Genomic DNA, 19843 nt, shown 5'->3' on the forward strand with positions numbered 1-19843 from the left:
CTCTGGAAAATTGAACAAGACTCCATGACAATAAAAAAGACCCCCCATGCATTTTTTTACCCTTAAATTAAAATGTTTAAATTATTCACTTGACATGAACATTCTGTTTGACAACAATACAGTACCAGTATACATCAGTAATAATACATCAATAGATTTTATTTTCCATAGATTTCCAATCAATCGTAGATATTTATACATATATAATATGTATATATATGTTTCTAATCATTTATTACTATTGAGCATACATCCATCACATAATTCGAGCTTGACATGGCCTGACAATCATTTGAATAAAAAATATCAAAAAAAATAGTAAATAGTAAGGACCTCCCTCATCACTGATGTCAAAAATCAGACCGAGAAAATGCCTCCGTGTTCTTAAAAAAAATAGTAAGATAGCAAATAGCAAGGACCTCCCTCATCACCGCTCTCAAAAAACCCGGACGATCAACTACTATCTTTTTTTACTTGGCCTTGGTCAATTTGGAGTCACTTTCGTCTAGTGTCACTTTAGCAATACAACCGGTATGTTACCACCAAGACCAAGTTCAATGAAGTGACAAAGAGCTGCTGTCACCCGTAAGCTTGTGGATCGGATGATTGCATTGTCACTCTATTAGCCACCAATCCTGCGGTGTTAACAGGTCAATAAATCAGATGGATTATGGAAGTGCTGATGAGCACCTGTCTGAAAAACTCATTTGGTGTCATGTCTTGAAATATTGGCAATGGCAATTTTTTTAGACAACCAATAACATCATCTCACACTGTGTGTTGAGGTTGACCAATAGGCCTATGCTTTTCTGAAGGATAGTCTGGGGTTTCTAAACTACATTATGTACAATGTGGTCAAAACAGCATAGGGATGCCCATCGGGGAAAATCAGACCTCTTATTATGGTCATATTTACACTTGTAAACATAGCACCATCACAAATCACATTTGAACCTTTCAAAGTTTTTTTTTTCCTGACCAACATTTTGAAGGACTTTGTTGATCAAATCACAGGGAATAAGACCCATCTATGTTTTCCATTGTTATACTGTAATGGAACTTTTTGGTATTCCATGCCATAAAAGAAACAAAGAGCAACCTTTGACACCATTACTCCACTTACTTGGACATTGTCTTGAGAAAAAAAAATACAAACTGCCATTAAAGTTCAAGAAACAGTCATGATTTTCAATATCTTGTAAAAAGACATCCTTCATCAAAACAACCGGACACTGCTCTTAAAAACCATCTTGTAAGATCACCTCACCCCTATAAAAGTAAGTGAGACTACCCAACTTCAAAGGATCATCCCATTCATACACACCACTATTGCCATCAAGTTACAATAGGAATTTGAAAAAAAAATGTGTTGTTGACTTTGTTCCTTGTTAAGTGGTTTAGGAAGTTAAAGTGTTTGCTTTTGAGTGGGTGTAGGTTACAAGATGATATGATTGAAATAGAATCCTAATAGGATACTTTAATTGAAAGAATAATCCAGGTTTAGATGACCTCTTGATGATGGAAAAGTTAGAGTACTTGTGTGTTTGAAACTAACCACACTCATAGAGTGTATTTTGAGGTTAGGATTGGCATATCTAGGAACACGAGGTTAAGTTAAAATAATCTAAATATTAAGAGGCTTTATAATTATTTGATTCATGCGTTGCTCTTTTAGTGGCACCTATTTAATTCATCTTTTTTATACCTTTAAAAAAAATGAAAATGTTTAATTTTGATTCTTAAAGAAGAACTTCTTGTGTATTTTGTTACCAACCTGGGTCCCATAACACAAAGGTTAGCGATTGATTGTACGCTTGATTTTTATGATTGTTTGTACATTGTAGACAATGGAATCAATCGTAGAAAAACATTCTACGATCATTGCTAAGCTTTGTTACAGACCTCTGAATAGTTAGGAACACTAGGCTGTACACACCCTATTTAAAACCAAAATAGCCCTTTTGCACACCAAGACTTTAAATCAAATTTATCAAAGTAATACTTTCTTATAGCATCAGTGTGGACCTCTTACAACCAAGTGAATTATGGCAGTGGGTCCAAACTTCGCGCGTGTCCATACTTCGCGGACGGTCATTATCTAAAAAACTAGCCAATATCCTTAAAATCTGACATCATCAACGTGAAAAGCGACCTAAAATTACCCTTTGGTGAAAGTTTCTTTAGGATGAGTTCAGTATTCATGAAAATATTGGCAAAAGATCGGCAAATTTGTCACCGCTGGCGCCCGTTTTGAAGAAATTAACAAGCATCACGATATCACCATTTTGCAAGCAGAAATCATCAAAAATGTGAGTTAAATGTGGTACTAACCGATTCCATAGCAGTTTGCCATCAATCTGATATAAATATCTCACTTTTTGAGCTTGAGTTTTTGTGTAAATCTCCACAAAAGCTTTTGTGCGCGAAGTTAGGTCACACTTTTTCCGAACGGTTTTTCAGCACAGCGCCCATTCGCCGATCGGAATAGAATTTTGATATCGCGATACAGGCGAAACCCCTTGACCTACTTTACATTTTCGTCCATGAGTTTATAGTTTTTAATCTTGCCGTCAATGTGGTAACTATTTCTTGAATTGGTTTTGTATAAAACCCTAAACCATATTTTGTGAAAAAAGTAAGCCTGATGAATATTTTTGAAAAGTGCGTGAAGTTTGGACACCTCATCATATAATCAGATGGTTTATTCCTGAAAAATCATGAATACTGGAGACCTACTGTACATACAAGCAAATCCTACTACCTATATAAATTTCCCATTTGATTTGAATATTTGGATTCAGGGCTTTTCATGCTGAAGTTCAAGTGTGTACATGCATGGTGCCATTTTAGGCATAGATTCTGTCATTGAGAAACAATGAAAGACGGTGCTATCCTACTATTACAGGTTCAACCATGTCTTCTCCTGTCAAGTTACCCCCTACGGCCATTTGTGTTGACCTCCTTGACTTTTTGACATGACCTTTATGTAGCTGATGGCTGAAGATGATGATTCTTATGAAGACAGAGGCCTGGGAAAGTATATGTTTCCCACCGATTTCTAACTCGTCAATCTCCATTCTTTAAAGGGGCTCTTTTGTTTTGTAGAAAAAAGCAAAATTTGAAGAGTTAGACCCAATTTAATACTTCAACTCATATCAATGGATATTTCAGCGAAGCTATCCAGTAATTTTTTGAAAAATAGTAGAAACCTTGTGAGAGGACTGGATCTTGCCATTCATAACATGTAAATTTGTCGATATCTTCATCAAGGCCATGAAGTTTTGTGAAAGATGCAGCTTTTTGTGTTGAAATGACGGGATCCAGTGTAAATAAGGCATGGCAATTTGATGCACCGATGATGCAGGTGCCCACTTTAAATCTATGTTTTTGATGCAGTTTTTTTTTGCTGGACGTGCCACTACAGCAGCAGCCTCGCAGCGAATTTGAAATCCAGTATGAATGCAGTGCTAGACAGACTCTTCCGTCAACCCCATAATTTCCTACTTTAGTCCTTGTTGAATATGCACCTGCCCCATGGCAAGAACTAAAAGTACTTTCAAAAGCAGAAGTCATTATTCATTCATGTATTGAGGTCAAGTGCCCTCAACATATTCACAATGCCCATTCCATGCTGGACTGTATTAAGATGCTGTAATTTAAGCCCTCACATTCATGGTCTTTCACTGTAGTGAAGCTGCATTGAAATATCTTGAAACCTGTCAATGGTTGTATTTTGTTCATTAAGTATCTGAGTCATGACCTGGAACTACAAATACACTGTATCCACTGGACTGACTGGATACTTCTTTGCCTGTTAGTTCTCTATTAGAATATATGGGGACTCGATGCAATTTTGCCCCCCCCCCAAAAAAAAAACAAAAAAAAAACAAGACATCCAAATAGTCATAGAAAACAATATTCCTTGAAAATAACTATTCACTTTGAAGGAAGAGCCTAAATGTATATGCATCCAATGTTGCACATGAAGTTAGCATTAAAGTTGTGAAAACTGCATAGAAGAAATTGCCTGGTTCGTTGAAATCTCTTTCATTCGCTTTACTTTTACCATATGTTTCAACTGCCATTCTAATAACAGTTAGAATATGGCTATTGTCTTGTACTTGAAAGGTTCTTGTAACTTTTATAGAAAAATGTTTGATACCAAACATGCATAATTATGACAGTTTTCACATTTTCTATGAGAATGCAGTGGTCTAGATTTCAGGTGTGAAAGGACCAAGGTTTTAGAATGGATGAGACATAGCACTCCCATGATGACTTTGAACTGTGGTTCAGGTAGATTAGCTCTCAAGTGGGAATGGGTCTAGGTGATTGTTATTGGAAGGATTTAGACCAGATGAAGACCTCTCACACTGTAAATCTCTCCCATCCATCTTCATACATTAGTGAGCTGTTCACACTCGAAGAAAGTGAACGAATTACAGGTTCTTTTGAAACAAGTATGTATAGTAAAAACAAATATAGAGAATAAGAAAAATAAGTAATCAGAAGATCCTGGACAAATAGATATTTAAGTCATTATTTTAATTACCTGATGATCCAAGCATAATAGGTCCATGATCTAAGCAAGTTGTCTCAGATTTCGTAGATTTTCATTGTATACGTTTCATACCAGTTCTCCATATTTCCACATTGCGATATGGTTGACTTAAATACAAGCATGGCAAGGCACCCTGGAAATTAAGTTTTTATAGTAATTCATTGTTTTGTTCATTTGTATGATTAATTGAACACATTGATCAAAATATCTAGCCTATTCTATCTTGTGTTATTTCAAGGAGATCTGCTCAGTTTTATGCTGCCTTTGAAGTTTATTTAAAATAGAATGTGCATGCTTAAATATGTATTAAAAAAATTATCATAATTGTAAGATAAGCATTCAACATAGCTGGAAACACTATATTTCTTACAATTACACAGTAAAATCTGTACAGTGTGAATGAACTGCCAGCAGCAGCTTGGGATGCTGCTGCACACTGCATGCACCAGCTAGACGAGGTTAAGCTTCCATATGACATGGTAATCAAGTGTAACCATGAAGAAAAGTTATGAATATCATTATTATTTCCATTTCAATTTGCATATATGACAGCCAAAGATTATGTATAAACTATTCATACCGTGTTTCATACATCTACATATGACATTGAGAATACTGCACAAAGTGCTTCCATTGAGCCTTTGTGCAGCTTTTTTTTAATTTTTTTTTTTACTAATGGCAATTCCGCATGTATAGAAGCCAGGCAATGGTTTTGCTCTACAAATTTGAATAGCATTTTTGGTCATATTAAAGAGAAAAGCTCTCAACTTAATGTACAATCCTGTGTAAAAATTTGCTATGCAAAAGAATTAAAGGACAAGTCCACCCCAACAAAAACTTGATTTGAATAAAAAGAGAAAAATTCAACAAGCATAACACTGAAAATTTCATCAAAATCGGATGTAAAATAAGAAAGTTATGACATTTTAAAGTTTCGCTTCATTTCACAAAACAGTTAGATGCACATCTTGGTCGGTATGCAAATGAGGGAACTGATGACATCACTATTTCTTTTGTATTTTATTATATGAAATATGAAATATTTTGATGTTCTCTTCATTGTCACGTGGAATTCCATTATTTACATTTTGTGCTTCAGGCAAGGAGGTCCTAATCATCAAATTCGTAAAAATTGAAATATTGTGTAATTCAAACAATAAAAAACAAAAAAATAGTGAGTGACATCATCGACTCTCTCAATTGGATGTGACTGGCTCGTTCATATAACTATTTTGTTAAAAATAAGCGAAACTTTGAAATGTCATAACTTTCGTATTTCACATCCAATTTTGATGAAATTTTCAGCATTGTGCTTGTCTGATTTTTCTCTATTGATTCAAAATCAACATTTTTCTGAGGTGGACTTGACCTTTAATATTTGTAGCAGTCTTTAAAAGATATGGGGAGTAAATTGTGATGCGATAGCAGGAAAATTATTCCCTGGAAACAAAAGTGAATATAAACAACCTATCTAAAGAAAAAAAAACATAGAAAGATGAAATCCATGTATGATTTTTTTTGGGGGGGTTTGTTTGGAAGATAATATTCTCAATGTTAGGAAATGTATTGCCTCATCTTCCCGTTAGTTCCCACAATCACAAGATTTGATTATCATAGCACATAAGAATGTTATGGTATTAAATATGTAGAAAGAAAACAAACTTAAGAAACAAATCATAAGAGTTGATAATCATAGCACATAGAACTATTATGACATAAAATATGTAGAAAGAAAACAAGATCTAAATCCAGACCAATAAGATAGGTCTTTATAGAAAAAGAAAGAATTATTCCAGATGTTTGGAACTTACTCTGGCTGGTGAAATATTAATTCATGTCCTGATTAACCCACGCTGTATGATTTTATAGTACATAAATTTGATACATATATCTCTCTGACATTGTCATTGAAAATTAAAAACATTGGTGAAAATGAAGACTATATTATGATTGAAAACAATGGCTGGATACATATAGGACTATATAAACTTCTCCCCCTTTGAATAATCACAAACAATATACAAAAACGTAAACTCCTGACTGCTCTGTGAGATCCGGGCCCCCGTCTTACAAAGAGTTGTGATTGATCCAATCAATTGCAACTATGGAAAGCCAGCAAAGTCAACATCTTATACCCCTTTCAGACTGCCCTCTTCATTTTTCACCGGCGAACTTCTCCGCCTCACATTCCTCACTTCCGCGGCGAAAGTCAACGGGCGATTGCAGAACTAACAAAAGAAAATTGTAAACATTACTTCTTACCTAAGACAAAAGGTATGAAAAAATAATTACAATATATTTTGGAAGTATTTCGAGAAAAACAAACAATATCACCTTGTTTTTATATTTTAGCGAATTTTATACATGTAAAAATTGCTTTTTAATAAATATTATTAGTAAAAAAAGAATTATGTTAGAGGGTATCTACTTGGCCATAGTATTCAGCTGAGCCTGCAACTATTGCGCGCTGAATCTCGGTACAGGGGACTTCAGGAGAGAAAAAATTTACCTCTGACGTTATTAAAGAGGAGAAGTTCTCTGGTTTGCTTTCATACTGGCCTTTTCACCGGCGAAGTTCGCCACCTCTAGAGGTGGAGAAGTTCGCAGGGGAACTTCACCAGTGCCTGTGTACCTATCATACTGGACACTTTCCCCTCCGCTGGTGAAATTTGCTGGTTAAAAGCGCAATATGAAAGGGGTATAAAATGCATGTTTGTTGAAAAATTAGATATGAATATATATCCATAAATTTACATGTATTTATTTCTTGACAATTTGGTGTGTTCTCCTTTGTTTACAATGGACATTTTGCAAATTTTCTATAGAAAAAATGATGACGCTGATGGATTTCCATAGAATTACAATTAATTGGATCAATCGTAACTCTTTGTAAGATGGGGCCTGTTTTATGATACCAGCAAATGAACACTACGTTATTGACAACCACATTGATTGATTTAAAAGATTGGTTTTATTTGGCATTTACACAGATGAGGAAGTTTCAGTATATCATTACTTTGAATATTAGGTTCGCAGTAATTATTACCCTGAATATCAGGTTACATTATTTATCTCCATTTATGATTAATTTGGGCGGACATCATTTTTTTTTAAAACCCAGAAACAAAAGTTGTTTATTTGGATTAAATTTCTACATGCTCATGAACAATGGTAGTGGGATGTGGTGGAATAATAAACAATTGGCTTCAATATGCAGGCTATGCAAATACTCCATTAATTCCATATGAATACATATTGGTATCAACATGGTATTTAAAGAGGGGGGGGGGTGGAAAGGGACAAAATAACAATAGGCTTTTATGCAGGTCATCCGAACACTGTCTATCATGTGAATGAATACTGAAACAGGAGAATTCCAATAATTTTGCTGTATTATTATTTGCTTTGGTGGCTATTTCGGGAAGTGGTGTAGATTCGTAACATAGCATTCCAAACGTGAGGTATTGTTAAATAGGATACTTTATACTATGAGCAATATTTGGAAAGTATTAGAAGACTATCACAATGTTATGGCAATGTTTTTATTGGCATCCGATCCTTTCCAACTAGATATTTCTTTCATAAGGTGGTTTCAGACCGCCTCGAAGTTCGTCTGTTCCAGGTATTTTCTGATTGGCAAATTTACCCCGATCAGAATATACCAGGTAATATTGGCAATGTAAAATCAAATTACCCGTAATCTCCCCGAAAGAAAATACCCACTAAATAGGAGGTACTTGTCAAAATGACGATAACTGTCGCTGGGATTTTTTCAAGGTCGCAGGTATTTTGGCAGTCTGAAAGCAATTTACGGCACTTTAAGCCCAGTTTGTAGTTCTGCACGGGCGCCTTGGGTGCTGCTGAGCTAGTGACTTTGAATCTCGCGCTTGCTTATCAGACCATACTGCACATGCTCGTAACTTCAGGAACTTAGCCCGAAGGGTGTATTTCAGGGTGGTGTGAATGCTGGAATAATGAATGGGTATTTTTTAGCCTAAAAAAGATCTCGTAATTTAACAGGGATTCTTATGATCGAGGTGGTTCGAAACCACCTATATAGAGAGGCAGATATTTACATAGGCCTTCCCATTTAAATATCAAACAAAGGTTCCCACTTCCCAGCATATTGAGTTACCTGTAATATCCGTCTGAGTTAAAGATTCAGATGCATTATAAAAGTTTGCATTCATTACAACCCAAGTTAATGTTCTCTTTAATTATTTAATATGATAGTCTTTATGGAATGTAATCAGTGTAACATATCATTTTCCTCAAAATATTTCTGTTAATTGTTGCATATACATGTAGATGAAAGTTCTAGAAATCATATTTTGGGACACAGATCAAAATTAAGAACTTGAGAGTATGTAGGTACATGTACATGGTGATTTTGAAGCTAGGAAATAGTTGATCATCTCATGCTGTCTTTGAAACTCAATCAGATTAATTCAGGAAGTCTTGAAGGATATTCACAATTATCTAGTGGGTGTTTCATAAAACTATTAAAGTAAAAAAAGGACTTGATGTGTACTGGTGTTGGAGAAGAGGGGGGATTTTGGTGAAGAGAAATGAAATATGAGATGACAGAGGGGGAAATTGTCATGGTCAAAACAAGGACAAGTGTGTCATAATATGAACATCTGTCTGGGAATGATGAAGAAGTCAATCAAATTGGAACTTTAATTTCCCATAATGAAACTTGGACATAAGGTTAATCAAGTATTACTGAAAATACTGCCTGAGTTTTAGGTCACATGACTCGGGGGGGGGGGGGGGGGGTTGTCTTCAAGAACTTATTAAGTTCATGTGTCTGATACAGAAAATAAAAGAGACATAAAAGTGCAGGTAGTATCTTGTTCTGTACTATTTTCTAATTTGAATAGCATACACGTACATACTTGACTCCTTGTAAATTTAAGTTTGTCTGTTTGCACTTTGATATACTTGAATAAAACGTATATAGACAACATTTAATATTCAACTATGGGTTTTTAGAAAATAGCCACTTCATACTGCTGCTCAAAGGAAGAGTGGCAAGCAACATGTAATAAATTTGATAATCTGAGACCATCTTTTTGCTTTCAAAGATGTGCTGTAAATGCCTATCATGAATTATCACTTTCAGTGTATATCTTTATTTGTACTTTCCAAGTTTTATGATATCGATTGACTTCAACATTCAGAGAGTAGTTTGTGAATGTATGTATATTAAATACAGTTTGAGTGATATAATTAGGGTTTCTGCATGAAAGACGCATTCTTTGGAGCTTTACACTCATGTTGTACAGTATTATGTATTCTTGTCAAGCACCATTATGCGTCATGTGACAGCCGTTCTCATCTTGACTGTACTTGGTTGGCATTAATTACTGTCATGGTACCAGCAATATAACATCGTTCATGACTTTTATCAATCAACTTTACAAGCAGCCTCCTCCCCCCATGAAATTGAATTAAAAGTTTCCTCTCGGACATTGATGGGGGAAAATGTGGGCTGTAAGCAAGTCCTTTCTCAAAGGTAGCAGTTTCATGTTTTTTAAATTTTTAATGGGTCTCTTCCAGATGTACTTTTATTTCAAGTCATTGCTTGGCTGGCAGAAAGACATTAGGATCTTATGTGTAAATCAGTTCTCATTCATGTTGGTCATGCAGAATTAAGGGCCAAATCTCTAGTGCACACTGTTCAATTATTGAAGTGCATTGCCTGAGCTAATGCCATTATGTCATTTGTGCAGATATTGAAAATCACTGCACATGTACAAGCTACCGCCCTTCTGCAGCCAGGCATCTCTTACATGTATGAAGCCATCTTTAGAATTCCTCTATTCATATTCCATAGATCCTTTTTGTTTGCTGCTATTGTAGCCTCATCCACTGTCAAGTTCTATCCACCAACTTTGCTGTATTATCAGTTAAAGTTAACGATTCTTTCAGTTAAAGTTAACGATGGGCCTAAGAATTTCTACTTGAATTTCAAGTTCTATGGTTCCACAGATTTGCAGTCTTTATTTTTCTTTTACATCTTTGTTTCCGATGGACCTTGGTGTTTCTACTTCACTGTCAAGTTCTATCAACAGCTTGGCTATATTTTTCATTTGTAAAATTTTACGATTCTCTGTATTTTATCTTTTTATCTATGTTTCAGATGGACCTTGGTTTTTCTACTTCAATGTCAAGTTCTATCCACAGCTTTGCTGAACGTTTCATTTGTAAAACTTAACGATTCTCTGTATTTTATCTGTTTGTCTACGTTTCAGATGGACCTTGGTTTTTCTACTTCAATGTCAAGTTCTATCCACCAGATCCAGCTCAACTCAAAGAAGACATCACAAGGTATGGTTACCTGGGGGTGTTTTACATTAAGCTGTTCGTAAGTTAAGAGCGACTTTAAGAACGACTGGTGATCCTTTCTTACGCGCTAAACCATCGCCAATTCAATATACCACTTACCATAAGAAGGGATCACCAGTCGTTCTTAAAGTCGCTCTTAACTTACGAACAGCTTTATGAAACACACACCTGGGGGTGTTTCACATCAAGTTGCAATTGATCCAATCAACTTCAACTCTGAAAATATTTGCACAATGTCCAGAATGTCAAGGAAATAATTCATGTATATGAATATAAGAATTTCTATGAAACGTTTTAAACAGACGTTGACCTCACTTTCTTTTAATAATTGAAAAGCTCATTCTTAACACTTGTGTTACGGTGGGGGGGGGCGGCTGATATTAGTCTTCAGGCTTAGACCCTGATTGAAACTGATCAACAAGTGCATCTTCACGCAAAGACTAGCACATACAAAACTTGCTGTTTCAGGCCTTCAGTACACAAGGCATGAGTAGGCAGCACACGCAGACCCTAAACTTGAGTGAAGGGTTTGGACAGCAGACTACACTGATGTAGTCTATACCATGTTAGCCTGATGGACATTTTACCTAGAATGTTTTGCTAAACCTGATGGCATACCAATTGGGTTTTTACCGCGGTGGTATTGGATAATACGAAACTTAGACCAATTCATATTTAGACCAAAAGAATATTTATGACAAGGAATTGATGATTTAGTCACTGTTCTTTAAGATTCATGTATGGATATAAGAAGTATTTCCATTTATACTTTTGGAATAAAGGCTCCTTGCTTTACAAAAATAGCTCTGATTCACTGTAATTAAAAAAGAAAGACGCAAACACCCACATACAAAAAAGACTCCAGAAACATATACGGGGACAATTTCTTCGACTGACATTTTTTTTAGTCAATTGATGGTGACAAATCATCCAAATATTTTTCATTCCATGCTGGTCATGGCTGGCAGTAGATGGAAAGTGACTTGAATATATCAAGTTTATATGGAATGGAAGAAGAAAGACAGAGAACCAGGCCTAAGTGCCTTGTGACACCAGCTTGAACAACTCAATGCATTTTTGGCAGGGTTCGCTGGACAGCTGAAACTTTGTTGACCGGTTGGGTGCAGAAGGGATCAAGAGACATTAAGAATGAAATTATGCTGAATTTAAACTTCCATACAGGAATTTATATAATTGTCTTTTTTTTTGAATGATTGTTCTGAATAGAAATACATCCAAGGGAAAAAAACACACTCAAAGAAATTGTACAGTGTATAATGATAAGAATGGAAATTCAGGTCGTTTAACTATTGTAAAATTCATAAGATTCACACTGTTCACAAGTGTATGTGAAAAGAAAACAAAACTTGACTCCAGGAAATTAAACCAAAGATTGTAAGAAAACTTAACATACTTAAATGACAAAACATTCAGTCGGACACGGAATAATTATTTTGGAAAATTTTGTTCTTATTGGTTTATGATAATCTTAAGTTATCTTGATCTCAGCTCTTATATTGATTTTCTTTGTACTGCTGTTTGAGATCCATCCAAACAAATTGAAACATTAAAAAAAATTGTGCGTTCTCATCTTTGTGTCTTTTCAGCAAAATTAAATTTCATATGAAAAAAAAATTAAAATGGTTCTACCCCTCAATCATTATTAGGTGATCTGTCAATCGACAGATCAACTATTAATTTTTTTAATCTCAAGACAAAGAAACATGTGATCACTTGTTACAATGTTACATGGTCCTTTCTGTCAGAGAGGGTTGTGTATCCAAGCACTGAGGTCTTTTTTCAGACTAACAGGATGGGTAGGGACTCGGGTTTATTTTGGCAGAATAAACATGCCATCTCCATGTCCATAAATCAATGCAGTAGTACAGAGATACCCTGTGAAACCATACATTTACGGTACTTGTATTGATGGGACAGTTGGTGATATGCACTACATTCTCGTATCTGTTTGATTTTGTTCCATATCTTGTCTACATGCATGTACAGCCATTTTCCAAACTATTGTTTGTTCATTACTCCCACTAGGTCAGTTTAATTAACTTAAAAATCTCATTTTTAAAACAATTTTTGTAATGATTATGCAAATTTTGGTAGGAAATAAATGAAATACAGTGAAATAGTGTCCTGTGCTGTCATCAAGCTTAAGAATTATGTAAAGATTTTCATGGCCTTTGTAGTGACATCGTGGTATAAATGGGTACACCACATTGTAAACTGTTAATGTGCAAGTCCTGCTATTCCCCCAAATCAGTTATTGGCCCGAATATTGGTTCCTATAAAATCTGTAAATCAGTCCACTGAATCCGTTTCGCCTGCTGAAGTTATGATATTGAGGGTTTTAATGTGAATTACCCTCATGGAATGAGAAAAAGAGTTTTGTGTGAACATTCCACACATGGAATGAGCAGAGGGTTTTGTGTGAACACTCCTAATTGAATGATGAGCAGAGAGTTTTGTGTGAACATTCCTAATGGTATGAGCAGAGGGTTTTGTGTGAACATTCCTAATGGTATGAGCAGAGGGTTTTGTGTGAACATTCTACATGGAATGAGGGCAAAGGTACAGAGTGACCCATTCACTCTTACTGATTTGATTCCAGTTGAAAAACATCAATCAAACTACTCTACTCCATAAATAACTTCATGGATAACATCAATTAATCTCATTTTTGACTGAATGTTTTGATAGAAAGTCATTTTAGGTGGGGGGGGGGGGAATTGAATTTAATTTGATGTTGAAAATTGGAAAGTAGGGATGCAAAAGATTTATAAAAAAAGGAAATAGAGATAGCAGAAATAAATTTAGCAAGTATTGATAAACGTCAAAAGAAGATAATGATTTATGATTTTTTTTTTTTTTGGGGGGGGGCCTAGATGAACGTACAAGTAACAGTAAAACAACATGTGATGTGCAACAGAAGATTAGTTAAGTATTCACCTATGCTCATTATACTTCAGCAATCAAGCTATTTTAGTAAAAAATGAATGATAAATTGTCATTATGAAGGGGAAGATTTAAAAAATACTTCATAAAAAACCTTTTTGGTTTACAGAAACTTTTGCTGCTTGTTTGCAAAGTTTTATTTCATTTATTTGTCTTGAACAGTTTTATGAATCACCTACCAATAGCTTTGGAATACATGTATTCAAATACAATTACAAACTCCTGTTACTTGTATATAATTCTTTTCCCTGCTACATGCAGGTACTTCCTTTGTTTACAAATTCGGGATGATATTCTCCGGGGGAGACTGCCCTGCTCGTTGGTGACACACGCCCTCTTGGGTTCGTACGTTGTACAGAGTGAGCTTGGGGATTTCGATGCTGACAAGCATGGCATCGACACAGCGTACCTCGGTCAGTTCCGCTTCGCACCGGAGAGGAAGAAGGAATTGGACGAGAAAGTCATGGAGCTGCATAAGACACACAGGTTTGAGACTGGATTTTTATCAAAATTGTTTTTTTTGAGGAGGTGGATGCAAAATGGTAGCCTTTTGATAAGGTTCGACGGACATCACCATTTGCACGGCGATTAACAGGGCTGATTGGGCTAGAAGCCAAAATGCCTATATTCTCACAAGCTGGCCCGTGAGCCTTTCCAATGTCATCGCCGGGGTAAAACTGGAAATTCATTTTCTTTCTTCATCTGAGAGTGTTATTATTTTTTTTTTAGATGTAAAAAATAAAGGAAAATTTATCTACAGGTGTATGTTAAAGTTCTCAGAACTTAGGAAATCTTTTTTTGATTTTTAATTTATGAAATCTCTTATTTGTTTGTTTTTTTTTAGAGGGCAGACACCTGCAGAAGCCGATCTTCATTTCCTTGATAACGCAAAAAAGCTTGCTATGTATGGTGTTGATCTTCACCATGCGAGGGTGAGTATGAAACCGAAATCCTGGGGCCCGTAACGCAAAGCTTCGCAATGATCGTAAAACATCTTTCACGAATGATTGCATTGACTACAATGTAGAATCAATCGTGAAAATCAAGCTTACGATTAATCGCTAACCCTTTCTGTTATGGGAACCAGGTGGGTGTTTCATGAAGCTGTTTGTGAAGTTACGCACAGCTTCATGCATGACTGGAATATATTCTTGGGTCCAATGTTAGCTACATAGAGATATATCATGTTGCACAAGAAAGGGTCACCAGTCGTGCCTAAAGTTGTCCATAATTAAAAAGTGCTTTATGAATACCATCCTGGGCGCTAGTCTTATTTCCAAATAAGTGTTGTCTCCCTCAATTTGGTTTAATGTCTAATACTGAAATCTATAGTAAATAGCAATACATGAAATACCAAGGGACTGTAGTCAAAGTTATCAAGTTACCACGGCCCCCCGGCGCCCCCCCCCCCATAATGACATGAAAATACACAATCCTCACATAGATTGCTTAAGTACTCATAATTAAAAAGATATAATAATCAAATTTGAACCACTAGTTATGAGAGTATAGAATGCTTTGGTATTTTGGAAGTATCAAAAAATAGACCGGGGTGGGGGTTTCGGGAAATAGTGTACTCATTAATCATTACCAGTTGTTGAAGAGGGAAGGAGAAAAGTTTGATAGAGAAGAGGAGGAGGAGAGAAAGACAGAAAGTGGGAGAGAGAGACAGAGACATAGAACGAAAGGGAAATGTAATAGATAGCTAGCCATACTCCAAACTTCATATACATCATGTATGTGTGAATTTTCGCACCTGATTATTAAAAAAGAAGATATCCAACGCTGCAAAATACAGGGTGCTCAAAATTCCAATGCAGTCATTCACACTATGACTTCTCATCTGTGAGCATCTGTCATCACCTTCAAATAACTTGCCCACTCGCAGCAAAAAAATACTTATCATCTGAAAGCCACATATTTCTGGTCCCACTTACATTTGCTTGTGTAGCATAAAATGAAAGGTGGAATATTTAAATTATTTTTTGGGGGACTCGTCAATATTGCTTAAAATCCATTTGGTCCAATCATTATCACTTAGGGGGTGTTGCAAGAATATATTTGCGATCAATCGCAAATATTCTGTTGCAATTTTACAGTTGATTGATCAGTTTTAACTTTAGCAAATCAGATTACACTCCTTGTTTCAGGGAACAGATTACACTCCTTGTTTCAGGGCAGGGAACAGATTAAACAATCAATTGCAACTTTGCAATTAATTGCATGGCATGTGCTTGACTTCGGGAACAAAAGTAGACTTGCGATTGATCGCAAGTTTCTTGCAATGCTCCATTAGTCTAATTTTCTTTGTGTGTTATGATATCATGCATCAGAACAATTGGCAATTACATGTATATCGTTGGAGATCAATTTGGATTCATAATGCATAATAACAAGCTTATGAAAGACAATGATAGACCCACTTGGTTTATATGAAATGATATTAGGTCATGTAGATTTAGATAAAGTGTAATTAGCCCAAATGATATTTCACAAAATAGGATTAAACCAAATGTGGTTAGGCAAACTTGGATTAGACCGAGTGGATTAGAACAATTGTGATTAGATCAAGTGGGATCAGACAAGATTAGATTAGGCCAAGTTGGAGGAGGCAAAGTGGTCTTAGGGCAGGTGGATTAGACCAATTCAATTGGACCTTGTTGGATTAGACCATATAAAATTCCTTGTAGATAAGATAAGATATGAAGCAATATTGGATTAGACAAACAGATTTAGACACAGGTTTAAAGTTGTGGTTTAAGTATGGATAGCCAATTGTTACATAAATCACTAACAGTAGAGATATCATACTTCAGCTCTTCTGGCTCTCAAATCATTCGTAATTGTCTAGGAAGTATAAATAGATGATTGTCTTCACCATCGATGAATCAGGAAAGAGCACAGGAAACATAAGAAACATACAACTTGATAAAAATTTTGATACTTTTGGCTTCCCATACTTAAACCACAACTTTAAACCTAAGTTTAAGGTCCAACAATCGAGTATAAGGCAGAATAAGGGATTAGACCATTTGAGATGGGACCGAGTGGCAGTTTACCATCAGATCAAGTGGAGACATCATCCATTCTGTCGCTAACCTCAACGCCCTTCTTGCAGGTTTTCAGTAATCCCATAAACCAGGAGCATTCCCCCTCTTGGCCAGGGTCCAGAATAAACCCCTGCTCGTGAAAACCCATGGAACTATGTTGCATTCTTAACATTTGTACATTTCCCCTGGAGATGACATATGCACAACATTCCTTCTGCTCTGGGAATATCTACATTTTACTGGACTACATGTATGTGTGGATACTCATGTGCATGCTTTTCTAGCCTACATGTGTAGACAATTTATACATTCACATTCAATGCTGAGATGAATACAGGTTTTTCATTTTGCACAAATGTCTGCTTACACATATTTTTCTTTGAAAACATAAAAGAAATTGGTTGTTTGTTGGCAATAAACCCTTCTCCCCAAATTGTATAATTTTTCAATTATTGATGAAAAAAAAGTGTGATTATATTGTCTTGGGTCCTGTTTCATATAGACTTGTTATAGTGACAAATGCAGAATTTCTGTAACAAATTTGTCATCAGCCAATCAGAAAGAAGGACTTCAGTAGCTTTTAACTTCAAACTTGTTATTAACAAGTTTTATGAAAATTGTTCCAGGTACTTCATTTAAATTTGTGTGTGTAATATCATCAATAACAAAATAAGTTGAAATATCATCCCTTGTAGATTACTTTGGTTTTTTAACATTTCACAAAAACATACCACTCTATAATTGGAATTAGAGTAAAAACACTGTGATATTGTTGAAACATCAGGGGCAAGTTTCATAAAAGAGTTACAACTATGATAACTTTGCCATTATGTCAACTACATGTACCATATCCAGAGTTGGGCAGCCAATCATGTTCAGGGTTTACGCAGTACTAGAATAATTGCAAATTAATATTAGTTATTTATGAAACCAGCCACAGGAAAATATTCCAGCATCTCGTATGACATTTGCCCAAATTCACGGAGGTGGTTTTTAAAACCATTGGTTGAACCTATGGTTTATGCAAATTTCCTGTATAAATTAACCCTTATTTACCGTGTACATTAAAAAATGTCCAATGCTGATCCACGCATTTGTCTCAGTGTGCCAAATTGATACCTGTTGCCATGGTTAATTACGCTTTTTTTATTCATTAGTCTATTGTTCTGATTTAATGAGTCCACTCTTCTACAGGAAATCTGCATAAACCATGGGTTCAACCGATGGTTTTAAAAACCACCTTTGTGAATTCGGGCTTTCATGATTCATTTATTTTGAATTCATGCTTCCCTTTTTGAATGAATAGGTTTAATGCCATGCCCACCCAAGTATGTTATCATGTGTATGCTTATTTGTTTTTCTTTATTTGTCAGGATTCTGAGGGAGTCGATATCATGCTGGGTGTATGTGCCAATGGGCTTCTTATCTACAGAGATAGACTAAGAATAAACCGTTTTGCCTGGCCCAAGATCCTCAAGATATCATATAAAAGAAACAACTTCTACATCAAAATTAGACCAGGAGAAGTAAGTCCCGTTCAGCTTTTTAAACCGATTTCAGCACTTTCAGGGATTTGCATACTTTGCCTATATACAAAGATATAGGAGCTTTTTTTTTAAATTTCATTTATTTTCATGTATGGTCATTCATACCACTTGTTTTCTGTTCTTCAGTGCCCTCAACATCTAGTTCTGTGTTGTTTAGGGATATGTACAAAATATGTGAGAAGGCAATTGTGATAATGGTGAAACTTAGCTTTTCATGATACAGGCATAGCAGAAATTTACGGTAAAGCTTGGCAATCGCATGCCAATCACTGCAATCGGGCTTGATCAACAGATTCTCGTATAACAGTTCTTTTTTTTAATTGGATTTTGCTTTGCCTTTGTGTGATTTTTAAGATATTTTTCATAGTTCATTTATTTTATACCCAATTCTCACAACCCAATTTTCTCCCCCGTTTATTTTTATTTTTAGTTTGAACAATTTGAAAGTACTATTGGATTCAAGCTTGCTAATCACAGAGCAGCTAAGCGGTTGTGGAAAGTATGTGTAGAGCACCATACATTCTTCCGGTGAGTGATTCTGTATTAAGTATTCACTCTATGTATTTATCTATAGCTGTTAGGCAATTAATGCCAGCTTTGGTAATGATCAGAAAATGAGTTATAAAAGAATCCATTAAACGAAATGAAAAATCTTTGTCAAAATATTCTGGTAGAAAATGTGTAATTGCTGAAAAATTGCCAGAACAACAAGGTATTACAGCCAGATTTTGTGTCTCTTTGTAAGCAATGATATTTCACTGTCCTAAAATGAGCTTACATGTATAAGTTTTATTGAGCTTATCAATAAGATTTCAAAGAAAGATTTGTAAACCATTTTGATCTACCATGATATAGTGACAATTAGCCTCCAAATTGATTTTAAGATTTTCTCATAAAATTACCGCAACTACTGTTCTTTAATGCAGCTTTAATGGCAACAGCCTTTGGTTAATTTTGCATGATGCACTGTCCGGAAAAAAAATCCATTGTAAACTCTGGCTTTCTGGCATGGGCTTTGATATTTAAGCAACAGGAAGATCTGATTGAATTGATTTGGTAGGGAAAATTATAGGAATACATTTATTGAATAAAATCATGATTAGATTTTATGCTGCTATTAAGAAATATTATTGTGCATGCTACCAAGGCTTCGTCATGTATCTTGTTGATAGTATTTTACTTTACTGTGGTCCAAATGCCCTCAGCTATGCCTTGGGCATGTTAGAACTGTTCTAAAGGTTTCTTGTGTTTGTAATTCTTCATAATGCCCTTGATAATGTGTTGTACAGGTAACTCTGCCTCAGTCAAATCTACTGGGACTACACAAATCTGTTTGAATTAGAAAAGATATAAAAACGAAAATATAACAC

General features: G+C 35.4%; 1 protein-coding gene across 16 annotated transcripts in view; it reads left to right on the forward strand.

Moving 5' to 3' along the window:
* Positions 1–19843, forward strand: part of LOC121431099 (protein 4.1-like) — a 90993-nt gene that overhangs the window by 34301 nt on the left and 36849 nt on the right. For all 16 annotated transcript variants that reach the window (XM_041628581.1, XM_041628585.1, XM_041628588.1 and 13 more), the window contains 5 exons: positions 10819–10894; positions 14138–14362; positions 14721–14808; positions 18300–18452; positions 18904–19001. In XM_041628581.1, the coding sequence (XP_041484515.1) occupies positions 10819–10894; positions 14138–14362; positions 14721–14808; positions 18300–18452; positions 18904–19001 (640 nt within the window). The remainder of the gene's footprint in view (positions 1–10818; positions 10895–14137; positions 14363–14720; positions 14809–18299; positions 18453–18903; positions 19002–19843) is intronic.

The sequence above is a fragment of the Lytechinus variegatus genome, chromosome 17 (genome assembly GCF_018143015.1).
Source record: "Lytechinus variegatus isolate NC3 chromosome 17, Lvar_3.0, whole genome shotgun sequence".
NCBI lineage: Eukaryota > Metazoa > Echinodermata > Echinoidea > Temnopleuroida > Toxopneustidae > Lytechinus > Lytechinus variegatus.